The sequence below is a fragment of the Lepisma saccharinum genome, unplaced genomic scaffold (genome assembly GCF_977018435.1).
Source record: "Lepisma saccharinum unplaced genomic scaffold, izLepSacc3.1 HAP1_SCAFFOLD_232, whole genome shotgun sequence".
NCBI lineage: Eukaryota > Metazoa > Arthropoda > Insecta > Zygentoma > Lepismatidae > Lepisma > Lepisma saccharinum.
Window position 1 is genome coordinate 186,357 of NW_028143009.1, and position 27,177 is coordinate 213,533.

The window sequence follows — 27,177 nt, forward strand, 5'->3', positions numbered from 1 at the left end:
AGTTTACATCTATCTGGATCGGTTTACATCTATTGCAACTTTAAGAGATGTTTAGAGTAAAAGTATTTTTAGATGTCCCTTTAAGGCATTTTGTTATTAAATAAGAACTAAACTTATATTTAGTATAAGTTTTTTATTTGAAAAATTACTTACAAATCAATGACAGTACGTGATACAAGTTCATTTTCTATAAATACCAACTATATTCTGACAAAGATATGTTTACCGTAACCACTAAGTCGGTGTAGTATAAATCTCTGCAACTCGTATCATCTCGTAGTTGAGGTGGTAATGCATCTGTTGAAAAATGAAAATATGATGTTTTTATCTGGGTTTTTCACTAATTTCAAATTCAATTTTAATATTGTGTTATATGAAAAGAGATCTTTCAGACAGATGCCATCATGACAGAAGAACATAACAAAAAAGGCAAAATCTTGTGGAAAATGAGTGATCAAAAAAAATCGATTATCTTTACCTTAGACCAGACCCCGCCAACTCGATGTATTTCTGGGAGAGCTCATTCGTATGCACGTGTGGTGTTGTAACGTTGCGAGAGTCGGAGATGTTGGAGCAAATAGAGCACGAGGCAATGGGAAACATCTCAGTCATCTGATTCATGAGTAGCAGCACAGTGGTGCATTATAATCAGGCAATGGTCCCCTAGAATTTTCCATCCTCTTCCACAAATATGGAAGGTTGACAGGGTCTGCTGTGTGCATGTACACTAGTGTGGAGGATTTAAACTACATAAGGAAATTAACATTCTATCCTCCCATATGCTTTTACTTTTCTTTCAATCTTGGGCCACCGTATTTTTCTTAAAACTTCTCATAAAGCCACACATATAATTATTGTTCTGAAGTCTATTGCTCAATATATACCATATACTCACATAATGCTGTCTGCCTACGACGTCCAATATGGGAGAGCAATTAAGAAGTCATCAGCTTCCTGCAAAATAAAAATATTGTGAATAAGGAACTAGTACGAAAACCAAGACAAATTTTGACTGACAACATTAAATGCAGGCTGAATAAAAATCATGATTTTCATTAAAAAAATCATTGTTGAATTCTGAGTTTTTTTATTTAAATCGATTTTTTTATTTTAAAAAACACTTAAATTGCTTGTATAGTTTTTGGCACCATACATATAGATGAATGTTTTTTATTATATAGAAAGACTTTTTCTGGTAAATTGCCGTGTAAAATATTTAAACAGTTTGATTAAAGCAAATAACAAAAATGTAAACATACATTTTTCTGTTTCGTATTAAGTTAACAACCCTGTAATATAATTAAACTATAATAATTTCAGTAACTTTTCTTCCAGTGAAAATAAAACATTCTTGGACGTACTATACAATTGTAACTTAAAATATTTTTTATTCAAATTCAAATTCTTTATTTACGTGGGCGAGGTTCAGCCTGAGGCTGTTCTGCCACCTAACCTGTGTCATCGATTACATTTAAATTTACATTTATTATGTTATTACAATATTAATACAGTGTACAATAAACTGTATGATTTAGTTACAAAATCTATTGATAAAGTAATTGTAATAAATGTATGAATAAAATGATACAAAAATTGCGAAAAGACAACAAAAAAAAAATGAATAAAAAATAAATTTAAAAAAAAGATGTAGAAAAAATACATAACATAAACATACAAGTTACATCATAGTATTTGAACACAATCTCTGCTCTGCCAAAATAAAATTCTTTCTTCATTTCGAAAAGATTCTCTTTTAGATATGCTCGACATGGTCTTAGGTAGGGCACTCCATATTTTTGCAGCAAAATATGAGAACGACGACTGATATGCCTGTGTGTTGAAGAGTGGAAGGTTCAATTTGAAATTGTTTCTTGTATGGTGGCTGTGAATACTGGTGCGAGGGATCAACATGTCTGCCAGATACGACGGCTTGCCAGATGTAATAATAAAGTCTTTGTAGCTGAATTTTTGTACTTTTTAATGATAGTTTGCAAAAAAACATCAGCTGCCATGTTTATTTACAGTTTAATGATAAAGTGACCACTATCTACGGTTTAACATGGTTAGTATTTTGTATATTTTTCTACACAAAATGTTTGCCATTTTTGTCTATGAAAATTATTGAATTTTAAATCAAGAGAAAATTAAGTGTGTTTATAGTTTATATTTCCTTTCGTATGAGCTTCGCCCTATCAGAACATATACTTGTATTCGGTGGCGGCGATTGGGTTCCAAAACCGGGAGACAAGGTTTAAAACTGGGGGGCAAATACAGTATATTTCCCTTTGTATATAAGATTTAGCATAGCGCGGGGGCAAAAGTGGGGAGAAGTGATGGCAATTGCCCCGTCGCACCCGCTTAATCGCCGCCACTGCAGTTGTATTTTGTTTCCTTTCTTAGATTCTAATAAACACTATTAAATGATTACGAGAATAATATACTTTCATCAAAAGTGATTCTGATATCTACAAAATCATTATATACATTATTCTATAAATTATTTATTTAAAGTGATTTAAATGAGTGATTTGTTTTAAATAAAATAACCTGATTTAGGTCGCAATTTAAATCAACCTGATTTAAATCAATCCACCTTGATGAAATGAAACTGTAGGAAATTGCCAAGGGTGGTCCTGATATTGATTTGATCTTGCCAAGGATAGACACAGGTCCGTAACGAGTAGCAATGAACCTTTGGGCTTAGTAATTCCAATGATTTCATGCTTATACCTTTAGCTAGGATTTACATTCGGTGTACGCACATCGTGGCTATATTTATATATTCACACACATGTTTGCTTATGAACGATGTGAAAGGGAGGACCTTTTAAGAATGCACCCGTAAGTTAATCACACTTCCACAACAACCAGTGTAATCCTCTGAGGGACTTGCGTTGTGTCCCTCTTATGGGTTTGTGAATGTCCTTTTTGTCCAGTTCATCTTATTACAATTCGTCTCATACCCTCTGGTATGGGGGGATCTTTTGGGAATGTAGCTCACTAATCATCATTCATCCTTGATGGTAAAGCACTCTCTGCTCGAGGTGAGCTTGGTGGTAAGGCGCTAGAGGTACAAAATTTACACACTTGAATGGCAACACATGACACTTGAGTTTCACACCCCTAAAGACTGGATCAGCATGGGTAATGTAAGGATATACCTGTCACTGTACTGCAAGTGAAGATCTGCTAGGAGAGGTTATGCTTGTGACTGTACGTAGAGTCTGACTTGCGACTAGCGTTAACACACTCTCCCTAGAACCTCCTCGTCTCTCTCTATTCAATCGTAACTTGCTCCTCAATAACTTAATTAGAACTGACCCCGAACTCTCTTCCTCCCACACATTTATTGCAATTTAATTTACTAAACAAATGCACTGTCAGGACTGTAGCCTCTTCCTGGATTTCATGCGTTTACATGTTTATACCGCTGATGACCAGGAAGAGCTACCGTGCTGTTTGACACTGAATTCCTGTGATGTTTCTGAATATTTCCTGATTGGAAAACGATGGTTGAATGACTGGAAGTTGGAGTTCGTTGTCCATAATAATTAAAAGATACTACAGATCGTTACGTTTTTTTTCTTTTTTTCTTGGTTCACCACTTTATTTCATTATTACAAAAATAAATGATTTAACACAAATATAATCTAACAAACATAATTGTAAAATCATGGATATATCTCTTCTTCTTTCTATTTCCAAAGGTGTACCCACCCAGAAGAGGCTCTATCCCTTCAGATAATTTTTATTTGACTAATAACATCTCCATCGTCGCGATTAGTCAAAATTGGAAGAAACGCGATGTTAAGTAAACTTAATCAATCAAGCACTTATTTTAATGTGCTTATAATCAATATCATACCTTGACGCTGGAATATTTTGAGATGCACGACAGAAATTGATACGATTGCTCACATTCGTCAGCTTCTGCAAGAAAAAAATATTAAAATCATAAGTTTCCTTCCTATTTGCACTCCCGACATATGTATGTATGCATATATCTATTTATATATATCTATATAGTAGTATATATACAGTCACCGGCAATAAAAATGGGACACCTAGATCCTGAAATACCCTGCAATGTGTTATGTGTGTTGCCTACCTCTGCTTTTCATTAATTGAATTATTTCGTGTCTACTTGGAGTTAGAATTAAAAAAAACGTCCACTGAACGATGCTTGCCACGGCTTAAATTGAAAACATGTTGTTTTTTTTAAAAAAAAGTGTAATCGATGTGTCCAAGTTGCATTGAGTTTTACATTGTCTATTCAGTAAACGTTGCCTCTGCAAAGTGAAAGTGGCAATATGGCTGCCAAGGGCAGGGCTACAGCGAGTTGAAGCGTGAACATGTGGCCAGTAGGTGGTGGAACGATGCTCTAGCTGCGGATTCGGACACGGGCAGAGTTCCGCATGTCCTCCCGCCTCACGACAGACTTTAGATAGCATAAAACACGTGCGTTCCTTCCAGTGGCGTGGCGTGACTTTTTCAAAAGTGTTACCGGCTATCAGTACGACAATTATGCCTGCTAGACGTTATCACCCCCCTCCCCCGGTAAAGAAAACATGTCTTCGAGCTAGATATTTGTTAATTTCGTTCTTGTTTTGCAATCAGCACAGTGATTAGCCACAAACACTCCTAGAAAGAACTTCCACTCATGAGAGTTACCACGAAAATCCAATGAATAGTGGTCGGCCCTTGTCAATTCTTCATCTATCTCTGTTTCTTTGCAATGAGGTGCGAAGGGGAAGAAGAAGAAGAAGCACACTTTTCTCGGGTCAGTTTGACGTTTGTGTGGTGAGCACTGAGCAGACGACATAACTCCACTCCTTTGTGGAAGGGAAGCCCAGCTGTAGCTACGTACTACTGTTGCCAACTTAGTATTTTGGAGCAAGGTTTGTCCAAATCACGAATCACACCAAGGAACTATATTTTCGTCTATTACCTAACTGGTCTCAGTTGTAGTTCAATCCAGCCTTGGCTCTGCAGTCTACCTCTAGTTGCTTCACAGAAATGGTATTCCTATTTTTGGCAGGATTTAGCTCTTTTCTGCCAATCCGATGTGACAACACTGGCTGATCCGGTTGGTCTGAACGGCAACAGGGCCCCTTAACAGGCATATGAATAACCCCATAGCACACTAGGCCCCAAAGTCCTTCGCCGCTCTTTCCTTGCATTGGCGCCCTCTTCTCCCTTGTTGCCTCTTCAGGGTAGCGGAACGGCCTCCCTCTTCGCTTCTGTCGGCTGCAGAAAAAATGTCCTAGGCAACATCTACCCGACGGAAATGGTGTTCATTAATGTATTTAACAATGTTGTCATTTTATTGAAACAACTTTTTAATTCTTTACATTTTGCTGTTACCTGCGGTAACACCGGCTACATACACGCCACGCCTCTGGTTCGTTCCCATAACTTACTTATGACGTTAAGTATGATAGACTAATCACGACTTGACCTGGCATAGTGGTTCGGATATCACTTTAAACTGTAGGTCCAGTCCCGATTAGCCTATCTGTACATAAAGTTCAATTATTTTGTTAATTAGTAGCTTAATTTTGTTATTATTAGGAATAACATTTTTAATTAGGGATGTTACAATATTTATTGAATGGAGTGTTGTTAATTTGAATAGTTCTAGTATTATTATAACAATATTATTTGATTGAATATCTTTATAGGATTAGTTATATATACATCTTCAATGGTTATTAATTATAGTGGTTCTTGCAATTTTTAGTGCAATTCGAACCACTCTACTGTAACTTACCAACAACACAAATTTGGTTACAAGGTTACGAAGTTAGCCACTACGCTATTCGATTCATTTAATGATTAATTGATTACATGATTTCTAAGGAATCATGTCTCGCTAACATTAGGACCACGAATGATTTCTGAAAGGCTAAAACAAACCAAAAGACTTACCGTTTGCAGCTTTACACATTCGAATAGCATCTGCCAAACGATCAAAGCTTCTCTTGGATTGTATGTTGGCTTTGTTTCCTTGGTTCTTTATTTTCCACATAATTCCTTCAATCTTAATGTTTCCATTGTTATCTATCTGCAATATGTTTGAATTGAATTGAAAAGTCTTTTTATTTACTACAGAGCGAGATTCAGCCTTGGGCTGCTCTAGCACCTAACTCTGGTGAATGAAAGTTGCAATACATATATTTATAATATTGACATCAAATATATAACATAACATGAATGAATTTGACATAAATGAAAAATAATAAAATTATAAGAGAATACAATGACAGATACATTAACACACACACACACACACATACACACGTGTACATACGCAATTTCCAGATCGATACTAAAATAGCATGCACACAGGTTGAAATATTCGTTGTGTCAGATAAGTGTTTGCAAAATACATGGTTTTACTTTACTTGAGTCCTGTTCTTAGCCGTACGAGCTAATGCTCAATTGTTGTCTTTGCAATAAAAATAATACGACTTGTTCTTTGAAGTTTTTGGGTGTTGTAGCAAAAGAAACATAATCGGAAAGAGGATTCCAAACCTTTGCAGCCTTCGAAACTGACAGCAGAGTGGCGGGGAATGTTGATTTTTCGCCGACCTCTAGTATTGCATGGATGTATGGAATTTCTAAATGTCAGTTTCTCGTGGAGATAGCTAGGTGTTTGCAATTTTAATACCTTATATATTGTAGAACACTGATGCAGAAGACGTCCTCTAGACATGTTAAGGATTTTGTATGTATTGAGCAAGGGCAGGATGTGCTGATTTCAACTGAACGAGAGAACGTATCGAATGCAAGAATTCTGTATTTTTTGTATTCTGTTCGATATTTTACGTTGTAAATTCGTGCTGTACACCACATCACAGTAATCAAAAATAGGATATATTATAGTTTCGATGGGATATAATTTCGTTTCACTAGTTTCAAAGGAGTTACATAATGTTAGATGTAATAATATGATAATCAAAGAAACTAAAGTGTAAATCACCAACCCTGAGACCTTCTGTAAACAAACGGTCTCACCGATTCGATGTATCACTCCGCGTCAGCTGATTCATGACCGCAATCATCTGCTGTTACACTCATAGTTCGCCGCACCTATTCATTTTATATAAGTTTTGAGAACCCGCTCTCAAAACATCAGACGAATATGCAGCCGCATACATTGTTACTCTCCCGGTCTTTCTCTCTTTCGTAACCCTTAAAACTGCAGACACTGACACACCACTGCACTGGGATACGAACTTAACCACTTCATTTACTGGTTTATCAGGATACCACTGACAGAACGTTACATAAATATTGAGTAGAATCTGTTTCTCACCCCCTTTTCAAAGGCTGTCCTTGCTGGTGTTTTGAAAACAAGCTCGGAGAACACGGAGACTTTCCCGCACGGATAGAACTCGGCATGTTATTTTTCTAAGGATAAGTCAGGCAATATTACTAAGTTGCACTACTTCCTTGCTGTTCACATTATTTTTAGAAAATAACCAATGTTATAAAATATCATTATGTACACAAATCTCTAAGCTCATTGAAAGTTACAATGCATATTACTACAAAATGTTCATACTTATCTTGCCTTGCCATGTCACCAAGTTATTTTACGAAGTGCACTATATTTGGCGGAACAAAAATCGTTATTAGGATGCTTGTCAAAGTTTCCAACCGCAATAAATTTACGAACTTTTTGTCTTGTTTTGATCATCATCATCAATATATTTATTGGACTTACAGCAATGCATATGGCTGTTTATGCCCATTATATATTTTATTATAGTAGAGTTTGGAATACCTAAGAAGCTTGTTAGTATGATAAAAATATGCACCAGTGAAAGAGAAAGTAAAATTCGTGTGGGTATTAATATGTCTGACAAATTTACAATTCATGATGGGTTAAAACAAGGAGATGCATTATCTCCATTGCTCTTTAATTTTGCCTTAGAATATGCTGTTAGGAAGTTAACGAAACTAAAGAAGGACTAAAATTAAATGGTGTGACTCAGTTGTTAGCATATGCAGATGATGTAGACTTACTGGGGGATGATGTGAATACAATTAAGAATAATGCTAAAATATTTTTCAAAACTGCTAAAGAGATAGGTTTGGAAGTTAACAAAGAGAAAACTAAATATATGCTTACAGGCCGAAACCAAGTGTTAGGTAATAATCAAAATCTAATTATTGATAACAACTCGTTTGAACCAGTTTCCAAATTCAAATACTTAGGAGTAATATTAACAAATGAAAATTATATTAAAGAGGAAATAAAAAGTAGGCTTAATTCAGGAAATGCATGTTACTTCTCTCTTCATAAACTTTTGTCTTCTCGTTTAATATCTAAGAATCTAAAAGTTAAAATATACAAAACCGTAATTTTGCCTGTAGTATTATATGGGTGTGAAACTTGGTCCCTTACATTGAAAGAGGAACATAAATTGAGAGTATTTGAAAATAAGATCCTTAGGAAAATCTTTGGACCTAAAAGGGATGAGGAGACAGGTGAGTGGAGAAGGTTACATAATTTAGAACTACATAATTTGTATTCATGTCCAGACATTATTAGAATAATTAAATCAAGAAGACTTAGGTGGGCAGGCCATGTGGCACGAATGGGAGAGGAAAGAGGAGTTTTCAGGATTCTTGTTGGGAAACCTGATGGTAAGAGACCAGTAGGAAGGCCAAGACGAAGATGGAGGGACAACGTCGAGATGGACCTAAGGGAAATTGGTAGGGATGGAAAAAAGTATATAGATCTTGCTCAAGATAGGGACAGATGGAAGGCCTGTGTTGCTGCAGCCATGAACCTTCGGGTTTAAGAAGGCTAGAGAGTTAGTTAGTTAGTTAATATATTTTATTTACATAAGATACAATTTACATAAAATCTACAAACAAATTTCAAATACACTCCTATCTATATCATCCTTAGAAATATACATTACCATGTTATATCATTTTGTCTAAAAAAATGCAATTAAAATATATTCAATTCACATGCAAGAAAGAAGCCAAATTTATGGGAAATGATTACTGGTGCAAAGAGTTAACCATAAAGGTGAAGCAATAAGTAGAAAAAGAAAGAGCATTGGGTTTAAAGTGAGATGTTATTTGCGGCAGCGTATCCCATACTACAAATTGGCCATTGTTTTACCTTACGTAATGAATCCTGTAACAACGCTGGATTTTCGTGTGGATTATTTTACTTCTATGAGTTTGCAATGCTTTCTGCATGCAGGTGGTTTTGTTTACAGAATGTCTCAGGGTTTGTGATTTGAACTTTAGGTAGTAGTGAAAAGTTATAAAATCGCCACCACTGAAGTGGACTTAAAAACATCGAATCACACAATATATAGTACAGTTTTTCAAGTAATCAAAGTTAGGATTGTACGACTTTTGAAACACACTATACTTTACATTGAAATTTACTAACGTCTCGAAAGAGACATGACTGGACATCAAGGTTCTCGTTTAAAATCTTATCTCGGTATTATCCTTCTTTCGAGGGATTTGCCAAGTCATTATCTCACGATGTATAGTTTAGCTTAAGTTCACTTTATGAACGGGGAAACTAACCGGGAATAGACCTAAAGTTTAAAGTGGAATCCGAACCATTGTGCCTTCATGAGTATCAAACTCACAAGCGCTTGATTGCAATGCGACAGTGTTGTCACTGCACCATCGGGAAGACTCTATACTATTGTATACATAACATGTGTTATGTAAGCTATGAAACCAGGAAGAACTTTCGGGTGCATAGTTAGGCCAGGTGACACGACACGACGCGACGAGTCACTTTTGTTGCAAACCGACTCGGGGAAGGATTACCATGAGGCTCTTATGGGCGGCCGCACACCGGTCTAAACATTTGACTCGAGTCACGTTGCGACGGATTGCGACAAAAAAAACACGAAGGTCTGACGAATTTTTTACAGGAAGGAGCAACTTGCGACAAAACAATCTGCACATGCGTGAATCCATTCAATTCAGCCACAGACCGGAAATGAGGGAAACTTCAGGACAATATTTCGGAACGGGGGGACAGTATCACAATATATAATTGCAAATTATTGCTGGCCTTATGAATCCCAGTAATAAATACTTATAAATCGTGAAATTAAATAGCTTGTCTTCATCTTCGCGTAGTTCAATTAAAAAGCCACCTATTTCCTTTTTTCGTTTATCGAAAGCGTCCAGCAACTGCGGGAGGTTCAATTGTCACAACACATCAAATAATATGCACATACTGACTCGATTCACAACATACCGGGTGGTCCAAAAGTCCCGGAACGGTCACATATGGTGAGAAATACGTGTTTAATAAGTGAAAAAAAAGCTATTGAATGATATAACACTTGATGCCCCACCCCCGCCCCCTGGGGGTGGGCCGGGGGCTACTGTGACATTTTTAATGGAAATCCCTATTTTCTATTGTAGAATCGGAAAGAGGACTTCATTCCGAGTCCAACGAGCTATCAACCATCCTCCTAGCTCAATTAGGAACGGAGATATGGCGATTTTAAATTTTCGCAAAATTTTCGAAGGGACATATCTCTCTGCTCTAATTGAGCTAGAGTGAAAGCTATTGCAGATTTGGAATCTGCATGTGATCGTAGCCCTCACCCTTTCCATATACTCTATTGAAAGGTCTTGAGGTGCAGATTCCGAATCTACAATCGCTTTCACTCTAGCTCAATTAGGGGAAGAGATACGTCCCTTTGATTTTATTATTATGATTATTTTTCCGAAAATTTCAAATCGCCATATCTCCGTTTCTAATTGAGCTAGGAGTATGGTTGATAGCTCGTTCGACTCGGAATGAATTCCTCTTTCCGATTCTACAATACAAAATGGAATGGGGGGGTTTCCATTTAAAATTTCACACTTGGGGAATCAAGTGTGATATCATTGAATTCGATGTGTATTTCTCACGATATTTAAAGGTTCCGGGACTTTTGGACCACCCGGTATAAAATCATACATTAATTCTACGTATACATTGATGCATTGATTCTGCTGTAAACTGTTATTATGTATCGTTAACTCGCTTCCCAAATTATAAAAGACAGACCTAGATCTATTGCGTACATGAACGAAATCTGCTATCAGTTGTATCGCGTCGAGTCAGATCATCACCTTCTCAATCTGGAGAGTCTCTAAGATGGTCTTTGTTGGACGCGGTGTGCGGCTGGCCTTAATGTGACGTTTATAATCAGAAATATCAAATTTGTAACCCTAAAATATCAATGTATTCCCCTCCCCCTTGTCGTTTGGGCAACAAACGATTTTCACGGAACTGGTTCCCGTATCCGTTCCACTTGTAGCCCTTACCCCTATTGTACCACTGGACTCATCCACTAAGCGCATGCGCACTGGCGCCAAGTAGTCGCACTTAATGTACGCGAACAGCATGTTAATATCGATCTGCAATATAGATGAGAACTTATTAAATGTTTTGAAAATTTCGACATTGTATTAAGAATATGATTATACGGGCGAAAATCTACTGACATACTATAATGAATTTATAATAATATTACTTGTTTAATTGTATATACTCACGTCAGATGTCTGTCTGAAAATACAAGCCGTAAGGCACTGAAAAGAGGCAAACAATTAGTCATTAGTTGAAGTGTGACAAACACGACAATTAACAATTATTCTTTCATCCCAAACTAAACACATCAACCATATTACTTCTTAGTTTTATTTTGGTTTAATTCTGAAATTTGTGAAGGCAATAATAAGAATTTTTAATTTTATCTTTAAGAAGAATCAAGATTCGTAAAGAAATTCAGCAACAAATATTTCTACCTCCCACGACAGATTTTTTTAAAAAAATGTAGAACGATTTATTTTCTTATCTAAGGCATGATACTTTTTAACTTTTTGGTAGCTTTTGAGTTTGACGTCATCAAAATGGCGGAAGCTCATTTATAAAATTTGAGATAAAATATTTCGACTTACTTCTTTCAACTTCAGTTGGCAAACCTTCATAAACTTTACACAATAAGGTTTATGAAGGTATCATAAAATTGTCGCTATTGCACAGGCAAATTGCTGTTGCTTATATGGTGATAGGGAATTATTATGTTCTGCAGAGATGTGAGAGAAGCGGCATTACACACTAGGACTTCTAACTACCGCAGGGGTGTGTGATTCTGGTGAGGAAGCCTGGAAAAACTTTTCCTTCAGGAATTTCCACTACCAAAAATGAAAGGGATTGAGGTCTGGGATTGCAGGGGGCCATGTCATGTCACAAGGGAAAAGTGTGGGGTACCAGTTTGACATGACTCTCCCAGAAAAGTGTTGGTGCCCCATTACCCACTCACTGAAAGAAAAGGGTGCGAAGAGAACGAAACTTCCCCAATGCATGTGGTGCCATCTGCAAACAAAAGTTTACACTTTACTATTAACAACTATGATCCCTTCTCCTCTCAAATATTGCTTAAATTAGAGCAGCTTGAAATCGTGGCGCCAGTACTGAAACACCTTACAATTCTAAAACTCACCTTCAGTTTTCTAAACTTCTCGTCAGAAACATCTGTGCCATTGTAAAGTATTCTCAGATCTGCAAATATAAAATGCATTTATGTAATAGGCTTGTAGCTCATTGCATTTTTCATACAGGTCATTCAAATATAAATCTAACCTTTTACTGCATGAAAATCTTGCAAGAATGCAAATTGCTCGTTTTTATGTACACATTACTCTACAATCAAGGCACCTTTGCAGCCGAATTGGCAAGGGGATTTGCCACTAAGCTATCCTAGGCTATATCCTAAGAGCCACAAGTCCAGGGGTTTCAGAGTTAGAATCTTGGCCTTGGCATTTTTTTGTGAGTTTCCTTTCATCATATAAGCAATCATTCTCAGCGTCGCGATTAGTCAAAATAGGCAGAAAAGTGACGCTGAATAACATAAATACACATACAGAGGGGCTTCCCGATGGCGCAGTGGTAACGTCGTCGCCTTGTAACAAGGTGTCTCGGGTTCGATACCCGGTGGAGGCATATACCCGTAGTGGTTCGGATTCCACTTTAAACAGCCAGCCCCGTGGCGGAGTGGTTATCTCATCACACTACGGGTCCCGGGTTCGAATCCCGGCCTGGGCATGGATGTTCGAGAGTGTCCATTCATCAATTTCATCATATCATCACTCATCTCCATCTTCGCAAATTGGCCAAAAGTGGCACAAAAGCGACGTAAAATAAAGCAAATCAAGCAATCAATCTCCTTTAAACTGTAGTACCAGTCCAAATTAGCCCTTCTGTGCATAAAATGGATTTGAAAACAAACTCAAACAAATAAAGAGTTAGGATAAACTACGTAAAGTGAAAAACCTCACAGCAACAGGCAAAATATCTATTCACTGTTACTGGCATTGTCTATAATGGCAGAAATTTTGCACATGGAGATCCACGTTCAATGCGTACGGATATATTCGTGTTAGTAAGCCCGTCTGCACTTTTTGACTCTCTTTGCACTTACTTGTCTAGTTGGTTACGAAGTGCAACACTGAGTTGTCTATTTCGTTGATTTGGTGTTACGTGGTGTATTTGGTGCATGCACCGTTTACATTACGTCCTAGAGCGGCGTGCACAGTGCTGCACTATAGTGTTCAACACAATTTCATTGCACCAGCCCGACACTGTACTACACATGTCTGTTGATTTTTTTTTATTTAAATCGATTTTTTTGATTTTATTATAAAACATGCTTAAAATTGCTTGCTTGGTTTTTGGCACCATGCGCATTATAGATATATGTTTTTTATAGAAACGCTTTTTCTAGTAAATGTCCCTGTAAAATATTTGAACAGTTTGATTAAAGCAAATAAAAAATATACGTAAACATATTTTTTTCTATTTCTGATACTGTGACTACTATGGAAATGTTTGTTGAGTTTATTAATGAAACTAATAATTATTTCAGTAACTTCCCTTCCAGTGAAACTAAAACATTCTGGATGTACTCTATAATTGTAACTTACAATAACTAACTAACTAACTAACTCTCTAGCCTTCTTAAACCCGAAAGTTCATGGCTGCAGCAATACAGGCCTTCCATCTTTCCCTATCTTGAGCAAGATCTATATACTCTTTCCATCCCTACCGATTTCCCTTAGATCCATCTCAACGTTGTCCCTCCATCTTCGTCTTGGCTTTCCTACAGGTCTCTTACCATCAGGTTTCCTAACAAGAATCCTGTAAACTCCTCTTTCCTCTCCCATTCGTGCCACATGGCCTGCCCACCTAAGTCTTCTTGATTTAATTATTCTAATAATATCTGAACATGAATACAAATTATGTAGTTCTAAATTATGTAACCTTCTCCACTCACCTGTCTCCTCATCCCTTTTAGGTCCAAATATTTTCCTAAGGATCTTATTTTCAAATACTCTCAATTTATGTTCCTCTTTCAGTGTAAGGGACCAACTTTCACATCCATATTATACTACAGGCAAAATTACTGTTTTGTATATTTTAACTTTTAGTTTCTTAGATATTAAACGACAAGACAAAAGTTTATGAAGAGAGAAGTAACATGCATTTCCTGAATTAAGCCTACTTTTTATTTCCTCTTTAATCTAATTTTCATTTATTAATATTACTCCTAAGTATTTGAATTTGGAAACTGGTTCAAACGAGTTGTTATCAATAATTAGATTTTGATTATTACCTAACACTTGGTTTCGGCCTGTAAGCATATATTTAGTTTTCTCTTTGTTAACTTCCAAACCTATCTCTTTAGCAGTTTTGAAAAATATTTTAGCATGATTCTTAATTGTATTCACATCATCCCCCAGTAAGTCTACATCATCTGCATATGCTAACAACTGAGTCACACCATTTAATTTTAGTCCTTCTTTAGTTTCTTTTACCTTCCTAACAGCATATTCTAAGGCAAAATTAAAATATCAGTTGCCATGTTTATTTACAGTTTAATGATATTGACATTATTTATGGTTTAACATTATTAGTATTTTGTATATTTTTCTACACAAAATGTTTGCTATTTTTGCCCGTAAAATTATTGAATTTTAAGTCAAGATAAATACTTACATTTTCTTTTGTATGAGCTTCACACCATCAGTACATATATTTTATTTTATTTATTTTCCTATCCTATCTTATTTATTAAATGATTACCAGAATAATGTACTTTCACCAAAAGTGATTCTGATATCTACAAAATCCTTATGTACATTATTCTATAAATTATTTGTTTAGAGTGATTTGAATCAGTGATATTTTTTTAAAAATAAATTACTTGATTTAAATCGCGATTTAAATCAACCTAATTTAAATCAATACACCCTGACTACAACTAATGTTAAAAAAACTGCAAGGAACTAGAAAGGACTGTTGTCGATGTTCCAGGATCGAATCCCGGCCAGCTGCTCTGTTGCTCCGTCTCATCCCATGAGTTATATTTATTTACTGAATAAATAGAGCAAGTCTGCACTGCATTATTATCGTTATAAGTAGGGCTAGAATTTTCATGAGTTACGTAGCATATTTCTTTTGATAAAGGTGATGTGTTCCCCAAACATATAGATATTTATATTATGAAAAAACTGATTAAGTTGAGGCTTTTTTTAAGGGCATACCAAGCTTGCCGGTTAATAATCCTTAATTTCGTCGCTGGATGGCGCTGGAATCAAGGGTTGGTGCACAGTCTCAACTGTTACGTCAGTGTGTTGCCAGGACAGTACCTGTCAAAACGCTGTAATGTGCAACCGAGTGCGAGTAATAGTGATATTGGGTTTGTGTGGTAAACATGTCGACCTTCAAACCAAATAAGGAGCATGTGCGGCACGTCCTGCTTTTCTTCTTCAATCAAAAGAAAAACGCGAGTGAAAACCATCGTATCCTTGTGGATACGTACGTGACAATGTCCTAGCACAAGACGCGTGTGTGCGTTGGTTTCGACGATTCAAAAGTTGTGATTTCGACTTGAAAGACAAAGATCGCCCGGGCCAGCCGAAAAAATCCAAGACGCCGAATTGCAAGAACTGTTGGACGAAGATGATACGCAAACGCAACAACAACTGGCAGAGAAGTTAAATGTTCGTCGCCAAACCATATGTGATCGTCTTCATGCCATGGGAAACATCCAGATTGGGCGACAAGACACGGAAAAGTGATTTTGCAGCACGACAACGCCTCATCACACACAGCGAAAAGCGTCAGAGACACCATTTCTGCACTTGCTTGGCTGGAAATTCTTGCCTCACCCTACATACGCACCAGACTTAGCCCCTTCGGACTACCACTTGTTTTCATCGATGTCTCACTCATTTTCCCAGCAACACTTCAAGAATAACGTAGATGTCGAACAATGGCTTGCTGACTGGATCACCTCAAAATGTGAACGATTTTTCTGGAAGGGCATCCACAATTTGACGGACAGATGGGCACAATGTACAGCTAGTGATGGCGCATACTTTGAATAAAGCATTTGTTACCTTTCTTCCCAGGTTCACTTGTTTTCTTTCGGATCAATTAAGAATTATTAACGGCACATCTGGTATTTTGGCATATTTGGATATTTTTGCGTGATATAGAAAATTTTGATATCGATCATATTCAGCATATTTTTGCAATTTCAAGAAATATACAAGTCATTTTCGAAGTGGATTTGTTCTTTCTCCCATGTTTACTCGAGACGTTTTTTTTTTGGACTGTAGCAAAATTTTTTCATTTTTTTTAGAAAATTTAGAGAAAGTATTCATTGTGCATTGGAACTCATGGCCCATAAATTGAACTAAAAATTTGTACGTATGTCAAAATATTTCAGCATTTACATATTGGTGTTTGAAACAATCCAGTTATAAGGGCATATTTTTCAAATTATAGTGCATATTTTGTACAATTTTAGGTCATAAGAGCATATTTTCATTTTGCATATTTTGGTGATTTTAAGGCCATAAAAATTCTAGTTCTAGTTATAAGAAAGCCAGAAAGCCGCGTTCGTTATGTGGTGGACTTTCGATCTCCCAACAGAGTTTCCAGGTTCGAGTCCCGTCCTGGACGTGGTTGTTCTTTCTTAGTTTCCTTTATCATTATCATCACTCATCACTCAGCCTCCGTGGCGGAATGGTTACCATAGCGCCTCACGATGCCACGGGTTCCAATCCCGACCTGGACATGGGTGTTATTTGTCCCTTCATAAATTTCATCATACCATCACTCATCCTCATCTTCGCGATTAGCCAAAAGTGGCAGAAAAGCGAAATAAAATAAACCAAATCAGAATATATTAATTTATTCCTTTACACGTAGGATGTTCTGTTATGAAAGCTTCGATGTAAATAATATCTAACTTTGCAAGCTTTTCAGAGATACGATTCACACGTCTTACTGATAGGTGATTACTAGAGCCCGGATTTTAAAGTAATATCAAAGTACAAAATATGAACATAAAGATGTAACAAAAATTGATAAAATCTGTACCTAAATATGTATTATCAAAAGGATATGTAGTTTCAAACAATATGCATTATCAATAATAATCGAGTATCCAAGCAATTTCAAGAATTCTGCTAGATATTTATTTTATTTGAACATATTCAACGTAATTTTAAAGACATAAGTTGCTCAAATTAAAATTTGTATTAAATTTATAAACTCAAAAAAGCACAGCAACGTGCACATATTTAAGAAAACCAATTTTGTCAAGTATTAATTACTTTTCACATCGCAAATTATTGTAGATTATGTAAATATGTACGAGAGCTCTTCGTAATTTCGAGAAAAATATAAAAAAAGCATCTACAGAAAGAACAATTGAATATACTTTTGTACTTTTTTGTACAAAGGAACATATTGTGTAACTCGCTACGTACAGGAAAGTAGCTTTCTTGTCTGGTTTGGTTTGAGTTGGTGTTTTAAGTCCACTTTATGCACAGTAAGGCTAATCGGGACTGGACCTACAGTTTAAAGTGGAATCCGAACCACTTGTGCGTCCACCGGGTATCGAACCCGGGACTCCTTGTTTACAAGGCGAGGACGCTACCACTGCGCCATCGGGGAGGCCCTAGGTAGCTTTCTTGTCCACCGATGCCAAGTTTATAGGTTCTTTGCCTAAACATAAAAGCGAACAGCTGCAGGATTGGTCGGTAATTTTACCGATAAACCGAATACCTACATTCGGCCAATACCGATAGAGTACCGATTAATCTGTCATATCCTTAATTTTAAATAAGTTTTACAATATGCATGCAGTTAGTGTGCGTATTAACGGGGGATGCCGGGGATTATCCCCACAAAGAATTTTATCCCCCCTTAGTTTATTTTACTGGCAGGTAACATATATAAATTTCCACCCCTCTCAAGAAATTTACCCTCTGAAGTCAAATCACAAGTACGCCAGAGTGGCATGTCCCCCTCCCCCAAAGCAAAAAGCATAATTCGCACAGTGCATTGTTATAAACAGTATTTGTTGTTGTGTGTTTTGTGTATAATTATGAGAAATTAATTAAGTGAATTTTTACTTCATAATTGCGTGAATGAGCGTGTGTGTGTTTGATCATTCCCAGCTGAATTGTTCTCTTTTTTAACCAGTAGCGCGACCACAGGGGGCAGGGAGGGCATTGCCCCCCCCCCCCTACCTTGGTCGGAAATGAGTTCTAAGGGGGGCGCAAACATTGACGGCCAAGTGTACCTGCAGGGGACAATTACCGCCCAGAACTTCAAATTTTATGCAAATAACAATACTTTTCATAAAATTTTCTTGGTTGCTTCCCTCGCAATACCTGTTTCTCTTAGCCTTATCAAGTTCAGAACCGTAGCTAGGGGGTGGCAGGAGTCGCCCTGGGCGCCGAACGATCTAAATGAAAAAAAGTTGTAAAATTCATTGACTGATTTGTGTTTTTTTTAGTCTACTTTATGCACAGAAAGGCTAATTGAGACTGGACCTATAGCTTAAAGTGGGTTCCGAACCACTATGTGCCTCCACCAGGTATCGAACCCGGGACCCCTTGATCACAAGGCGACGATGTTACCAGTACACCATCGGGGAGGCAGAAAAGTTGTAAATGATATAATGCCATGGAGTTCCGTGAAATTAATTGCGCCCTATTATACTAATATTGATTTCAGCCTGCAAAATAATTGAATCCAAAAAAAATCTTGCTCGCTTCGCTCGTAATTTATCTTTGTTCTCTGTAATGCATTGTAAATGACCAGATAGAGAAATAACACTTGTGTTAATTGATTTTGTTTTAAATGCATGAAGAATTGTTTTGGGGAAAGGGAGCGTGCACATTTCAGAGATAATTTATTTAATTTTTGCTATTGTGAATTGGATGAATTGGTTCTGTAATGTATTTAAATAATATATGCTGGATATAATATTTATTAAAGAAACTTTGAATACGTACACAATTTAGTGTCCACGGCTTGGACATGGATGTTTGCGAGTATGCATTCATCATTTTCACCACGCCATCACTCATTCCCATCTTCGAAAATTAGCCAAAAGTGACACAAGAAGCGAAGTAAAATAAAGCAATTCAATAATAATAATAATAATAATAATAATAATGCTTTAATAACATTATTATTATTAACATTATTTTTATTAACATTATTATTATTGGTACGTTTATCCTGGTACTTGTCCCCCCCCACAAAAATTCGTGGTTGCGCCTCTGCTTTAAACAGCTTTCAAAATTAACTTATCAAGAATTTCATCTGTACGTGTTTTTTGTAAAAATGCTGTATATGAGAAGTACACAACTTCAGCTAGTTCTCCAGAGGTATATCGACCTCTGACGTGATCAGGGATAACAGGTTCGAATCAGAGACTGGGCATGGATGTTCTTTGTGAGTGATTCTTCATCAATTTCATTCTATCGTCACTCAACTTAAACGTCGCGATTAGCGAAAAAAGGCAGAAATGTGGCGTTAAGTAACAAAAATTAAATCAAATATTTCCACATGTGACATTTTCTTCCTCAAGCACGTATATTTTCCTCGCATCCTTCCTTGTACTGGGCCACTGGTCTCTAGCGATAACGAATCGGATGCTTTTCTCGGGACAAAGCACACACTTCCTCAGAACGGACTATAAATGCCAAGTAATTATGGAAAGACCAGCTATTCTGTATAGTTTACTCACTGTTTCTTGCTTTTCCTTCACCCCATTACACTGCTTTCACCAACCACAATGGTCCTTACGAAAACCAACGGAAAGCAGGGAAGTATTTTCATCACTCATTGTATCCCCAAGAACCTGCCCCTATAAATGTTTAACGGTCCCAGGAACGTGATGAACTAGCAAAATTCTCACCTCCATCTCGCCTAAGGCATCTGCCAACATGAACATATGCTCAATATTACCTACGCATTCGCCTGAACTATGATTGGCAGTCGTTGGCCGTAAAGTGTATGAGCCATTGTTTAAAAGGCGAGTGCCAGCGTGTTTAAAAAAAAGGACCTTTGCAAGTCGACCCTCGGCAAGTGTTGCCATCTCTTTCGGTAGCAAAATCCATAATAATTTTGGGCGAATTAAAAAAAACAAAACATTTCATTTCATTTGGTTTGTTTTACTTCGTTTTTCTGCCACTTTTGGCCAATCGCGAAGATGAAGATGAGAGATGATGAAATTGATGAAGAGGCACTCGCAAAGGATTGCAACCCAGGACTGCTGGCGTCGTAGCGTGCTGTGGTAACCACTACACCACGCAGGTCGTAGCAGAATATTATCAATAGCAACTGTACGGTAGTCAATTTAGAGGTATCGGGTTCGAATCCCGGCCTGGGAATGGGTGTTCTTCATCAATTTCATCATATCATCACTCATCATCTTCGCTATTAACCAAAACTGGCATAAATGCAAAAGTAAAATAAACAAAATCAATTAATAGTGAATTTACAAATTGCATGACTTACATATTTCACTCATAGATGGCAGGTAGTTATGACATTTTTATCTACCAAAAATAATGGAAATTAGAATATTACTAAATATTCGTTTCTGTTGATTTATGCACATACTGATATTGTAATTAAAAATTGAGCAAAGTGGAACTTGAACTTTATTAAATAACTGAAATTTCCTAAATAAATTCCAAATCTTGTATTCCAGCAATTAGTATGTAAATTATAAGAAGAGAGTGCCGAGAAAGGGAACCGTTTTCTTGAAATGGACTAAATACATCTGGGCTTATGTCGTACATTGTACCAAATTGAGCCTATAAGTAGGGTTTAAAATCATCATTAAAATTATTTTAAATGAGTTTTCTTTAACGTACATGCATTTTTTTAACCTAATATACGGTAATGCATTTAACGCGCCTCCCCTTCACACACAAACTCGCAACTGCAGCTACCAGCCGTTTGCAGCAGTGCACTGCTTTGCTTCGCCCACTCGCTCTCTCCCCTTCCATACCGTTACGCGCGATCTTGCAGAGGAGGGCCACAGGGGGCACTTGTTCTACTGAGCTATCTGGAAAAGCTCATGTAATTTGAATTGTGAAATTTGTTGCGATAGCGATATTTTATTAGAAATAATATTGTCATCTTCAACAAAATATATCCTGATATTCGGGACTGAAAATATTCGCCTTTTCCGGACCACATCGGGATATTTTCTGGACATGAAATTTTCGAAACTTCTTAATGCCGTGAAAATCACTACTATCGGATTAACGATTATAGATACTAGAGTTTGGACTCCAATTAAAAATTAACCAGTAGACCTACGGAAAAACGAGTTACATGAAAATTAAGCTTATTCAATTCTGCGGTAATCCATGCTAATCAATTGTTTATCGAGTATGCCTTCAATTTTTTATCGTCACGAGAACGAGAAAAGGGCCGGCTTATTTTAGTTTTGCAAACGATCGCTGTCTTTGAAATTCTGTAAATCAAAAATGGGTTGTCCGATCGTTATGAAATTTTAGAAGGGTGCAGGCAGAAAGTTTTTAAACACAAATATTAATTTACAGGTTTTTAAAATTTCTGAAAAAACCGTTATTTTCAATTTTGCCAAATTACTTTTTCTTTGTATTGGGAAGTGCTACCAATACAATATTTGTCTTGTTTTGAAGCTCATGGCATGTTTTTTTCTTTTGTCAATTCACATTGCGAAACCGATTTTATACAGATTTTTTATTGAGCGGAGTAAAGCAGTACGTGGAACGTGCCAACAACGCAAGCGTTGACTCTCAGCGCCCGCCGGCAGTTTCCGCTATTCAACTATGGGTGGGTTTCATGTGACGTCAGAATTCGCACAACCGCCATGTTTGCGTCCGAGTTGTTTGTCGTCTGCAAGGAAATGCCCACCACGTTGGAAGAATGGGATCCATTCTCCTTGCACGTAGCGTTCGTTACACCTGCGCCAACTGTACGTTTGTTGTTAGTACTGTGTAAAATTTCGGTGACGTTGCATACAATTATTGACAATGTTGTGCCATCTGCAAATAGCTGTAATTTTTTGTGTTGAAGCTCTTTGCGCAGTCGACACAAAAATATATGGAGAAAAGGCTAAGTTTTGCGGTGTAGATCCATATGAACTGGACGATAACGAAATGAAAAGGGGCCTAAACCTTTGGCCAAATCTAGTTCACGTGTGTTTAATTACTTGACCCAGCTACCTGGAATCAATTCGTTTTCGTATTTATTAGTGGTTCGGATTCTGCTTGAAATATTTCATTCAGTACAGATTTACTAATATTTTCAAGGCTCTGTTTCCCTTTAAGGTTTGTTCAAGGCTGTAACTTAAATAACGAAATATAAACAATCAAGTACAACGTAAAATTATCAATATGGTTGATTGATTGATTTATTTTATTTTACCGCGTTTTGTGCCTTTTGGCTAATTTGCGAAGATGGGGATGAGTGATGAAATGATGAAATTGATGAATAGACATTCACAAACAACCAAGCCCGAGCGAGATTCGATCCCGAGTCCCTTGGCGTCGCAGCGCGATGTGCTAACCACTCGGCCACAGGGTTCGGCAATTATCAATATGAATTTAACGTTGAATGCTATCATTTTTATCGTCAAACTTGTCGGAAGTATCAGCACCTTTCTACCAAAAAAACAAGGAAACACTATTGCAAGTATGATTAAGCACACCAGTGCGATCCATATGTACTAAAAGTCACAGAAAAAGGTGGCATATGAACTTGCCTCAGAGAAAATGTTCACTGCACACACTGTAATGTTTGCTTTGTTCATTAATGTTGGCACGATTTATTCTCGCCAACCAGACGACGCGGTATCTTCTGATCAACAATTATCGAGTCTTGTGCCGTGAAGCGCACCTTCTGTTCTTTCTCGGGAAATTCGAGGATAAACGTGTTTCTGTTAAACCGAAAACTGCACAGTACCATCGTAAACAAGATCGAAATCTCCCGCCTGCCCGTTTCAATTCCGTATGTTTACAAGAACCGGCCTCAATCATGGCTGCTCGATCCCACAATGCAACAGTTTGTGACGTAGGTGAAACACACCTATACTCCATGAGGCCTTAACAAGATCGCTTCGTCGGCTTGCAGCAGACGACAATATGGGTGTGTGTCTGCTAGAACCAATCAGGTCCGCGAATGAGCGAACCCGGTTGCCATAGCTAGCTCGCTGCACCCTTCTGGAAGGGTGAGTGACCTCCGTCTGTTTGTTCGGCTGAGGAGCAGACGACACGAGAGTATCGGCAACAGTGTGCGAGCGACGTCTGCGAGCGACGCGAAGCGCTCTTTCTAAGGGCTCCTGCTTTCTTTTGTCTCTGACTACTACAGCTACGAAATTAACTACAGTCGGGCAGAATTAACTTGAGAGAAATGGCCGCTCTGTGAGTGATGCAACTGCGCTCGAATTGGCTAGAGCTGGGGACTTCCCGCTGTAACGGGGCAAATGGAAACGCTAATGCTCGGGCGCGCCAAATGTTACCAACTGTTGAAGGACTCACGTGCAGTGACTGGTGAAGCAAGCGAAGTGGCAGTGTTTCCAAATTACGGATTTGTAAGATAGAATACTTATAATGCTTATAATTTTCTTAGCATGTCCTCTTAATACAGTGATATTTCCGTTACACAATGTAATTATTTTTGAAATCTCTCGTTGTCAGCTTATTGGCCGTGATTTGCGTGAGAGTCAAGCGTTCGCTGTAGGTTGGTACTCCTGCAGCGGCGCCGGCAGCTATTTGTCTCAAGTTAATTCTGCTGGACTGTAGTGAACTGACGCGCTGTATTACAATTAATAATAGTTAATATTCAAATATTTACACAAATATCAAGTAATATAATATGTTGAGTTGGTGTTTTAAGTCCACTTTATGCACAGTGTTAAATTGAGAGATCTGGGTGGTTATTTGACACTTCTTACATTGCTCAATAGAAGCATTGCTCACCTCTGCCACGGGGGGACACAAATGCCTAGCACCTGGTGGACTGTGATGGAACTAAGAACAACAGAATGGCTACACACGCTCGCACACACACTCAATGTACATATTGCAGCTTCAAATACAAAAAGTCCAGTCAAGTTATCTCGTAGTTTATCTGTTATTTACATTCAAAGGTTTAAACGCTATTTTGGACACACTGTATATCTGCTCAGCTTAAGAGAAATTACCATAAAAAGGGAATCTAAATTTGTCTAAAGATCTTGTGCAGGATGATATCTCTCTCAGAATCGAATCCACAACACACGACAAATAATAACAATTAACACTTAAATAGCAAAAGGAGAACCGAAAAGGCACAAAAGATGAAGGCAACATAAACACCGTCATACTCTGCTAGAGTGGACGAGTTGTATCTTTGCGGGTGAACCTTGACCATGACTGGCTGCGCAGTAGCAAAGGGAGAAGCTACCGGCTGCCTTAGCCAATGGGTGTCATTCTCCTCTAACTTTGTAAGAGCTGTCGACCACTCAACGGCGAGTAGGTAGCATCTACGGACATGTATCTGCGCGAATTAGTCAGATCACTCCCAGAGATACAGCTCGTCAACTCTAAGTCCCATCGCAGCAACAACGCATCTCAACATACAGGGTAAGCTTATTTAAATGCTACACTATGCACTACTAAAGACTAAAGAGTATTAACAACTTCTCTCACACTGAGAAAGAGAACCGGAACGGTCCATTGCCATTTCTGAGAAGATGGAACGGGAAGATTCCAGATATTCACGAACCGGAATGCCTTTCCGGTCCGCTCCGGTCCATTTCAAGAACTTTAAGACACATGTAGTGTAGAAAATACCAATATTTAATCACTTTTAAATGGTTTGGAACTTTTCGACTGTTCGGAATCCCGAAAAGTCATGAAAACCATTTTCTGATGCGGGAACTGACCTTGACAATTCAGTCGCCGTGTTTTGTTTTTCTACAGTACCCTTCGGTGCGTAGACACATGTATCAGAAGTAACATGAATTTGAGAGGAATAAGTTTTCTCTGTTTGAAATCTGTGCATCGTGAAAGAGCACAGAAGGACAAAACAAGCAAAGTGAATCCAGTTTCTATTTAAATAGTGGACTCAAGTCCACTCAAGTTAAACAAAGAATGGAAGAAGGTGTTAGAAAGAGTGGAAAGGACAAGAGAGAAAGAGGAGAGAAGAAGGAAGAAGAATGAAGGAAAAAGAGCGTGAGATAAAGAGTCCAACCACATTCTAGATGGAAGTAAATATGTTTAGCCTTTTAGGTTAAAAATACAGTTGACAAGGGAAAGCCACCTGCTAGAATGTTCCAGAACAACTTTCTAATAGTCTGGAGGGAAGTAATGTTTGTGTATATATAACGTCCTTTCTTGTATCTTGTTACATTTGCATTTGGTACAGAGTCTGAAGACGACCTTGCTAGAAGGTTGAAACGATACGTTTAGTTTATGTTTTATAATAAAATAAATTACTGCCTTGGTCAGCATATTGAGTTTTTCATATCGTGGAAACAAGGCTTACTGGTGTTATATTCATTGTTGACAATTTCAGGATAAAACGCCAACCTGTGCTGTATCTGGAATTTTCTCAATAAATAAATAATAAAAACAATAATAAGGGTAAATTTTAAGTTTCTAAGACCGAAGGGCATCATTCTCTGCCCCCCCCCCCCCCTGAGGAAAGAATCATCCAGCTAATGCCCTTGACTACGTCGCTATTTACATTCTGTGCCGATGTCCCATTGTTGAGAAAGTAAGGAATATAAGTAACAATTTTATTTTTCTTTTACATGATATAATTAATATAATTAACAAAGAAAACTTTTGATACTTGAAGGCTGTCTACAAAGAATGAGCTTAGTTTAGAGCAAAAATATCTCTATCATCGCCAAATGTATATTCTCAAGTTTTGTAGGATCTGTGGTAGGGATGACCAAAAATCCGGATAACGGAATAGCTATTTTTGATAGAAGTATTTGAAAACGATTTCTATGTATGTAGTAGCCTACTTCTTTTAGAACATGATTTTAACGTGTTTGGATTTTCTAAAACATGTCAAGATCAGGAAAAATCAGATTAGTTAATTAGAAGCACCAACGTCTTATAATTCACAATAAACCGCTCACAAACATTTTTGTTTTTCAGTCGCAAGACCCTATTGAAGCTTGGGCTCTCGTGAGGCTGGCTCTGGATGTATACCTACACTTACTACTGGGGTTGGCAACGCTGCGCTCCACAACTGCTCTGAAATTTTATTACTTCGCAACCGAGTTACGGTGCCTGGTGCAGAGGCATGATCCCGAACGCACTTGCAATTGTTAGTCATAAACCTTGTTCCAGCATCGCTGGAAGGAACACTTGGATCACTTCGCTTGCACGGTTTTCCAGTCAACAATGGCGCTGGTTAGTGACGAAACAACTGAACGTCTCATTGAAGAGGTTCGAAAACGTCCTGCTCTTTACAGTAAGCATTTGAAGGAATATGGAAACGCAAATGTAAAGAAGAAACTGTGGGAGGAAGTTTGCAGCGCACTCGTTGAGAATTGGGACGAGAAATCCAACGAGGAAAAGATTTCATCAGGTATGTTGGAATTGCAACGATGTTTAGTAATTTCCGGTCCTTGCGGATAAGATCATCTTCACATGAAAACTCTGAGTGATAACATTTGGTAGATCCTCTGAGTGGAGCTTCTCTCTTACTAAGTTAAACTTCTTTGTCGCTAGGTGGAGCTTCTCTGTTCCTAATTTAAACTTCTCTCACTAATGGCCGCGTGTACCAACGCCGATTATTTCGAAGTT

The 27,177-nt window shown here is 37.6% G+C and overlaps 2 protein-coding genes across 2 annotated transcripts in view; one reads left to right on the plus strand and one right to left on the minus strand.

The window, feature by feature from the left end:
• The window catches only part of LOC145982530 (uncharacterized), a 97,331-nt gene that overhangs the window by 52,906 nt on the left and 17,248 nt on the right, over positions 1-27,177 (plus strand). The window contains exon 6 of the mRNA XM_083115980.1: positions 26,524-26,959. Coding sequence (XP_082972106.1) covers positions 26,773-26,959 — 187 coding nt within the window. The 5' untranslated portion in view covers positions 26,524-26,772. The remainder of the gene's footprint in view (positions 1-26,523; positions 26,960-27,177) is intronic.
• The window catches only part of LOC145982533 (uncharacterized), a 65,852-nt gene continuing 38,788 nt past the window's right edge, over positions 114-27,177 (minus strand). The window contains exons 3-8 of the mRNA XM_083115982.1: positions 12,504-12,562; positions 11,554-11,589; positions 5,929-6,064; positions 3,866-3,930; positions 896-954; positions 114-297 (exon numbers count right to left, since the gene is read on the minus strand). Of these exons, the coding sequence (XP_082972108.1) occupies positions 910-954; positions 3,866-3,930; positions 5,929-6,064; positions 11,554-11,589; positions 12,504-12,562 (341 nt within the window). The 3' untranslated portion in view covers positions 114-297; positions 896-909. The remainder of the gene's footprint in view (positions 298-895; positions 955-3,865; positions 3,931-5,928; positions 6,065-11,553; positions 11,590-12,503; positions 12,563-27,177) is intronic.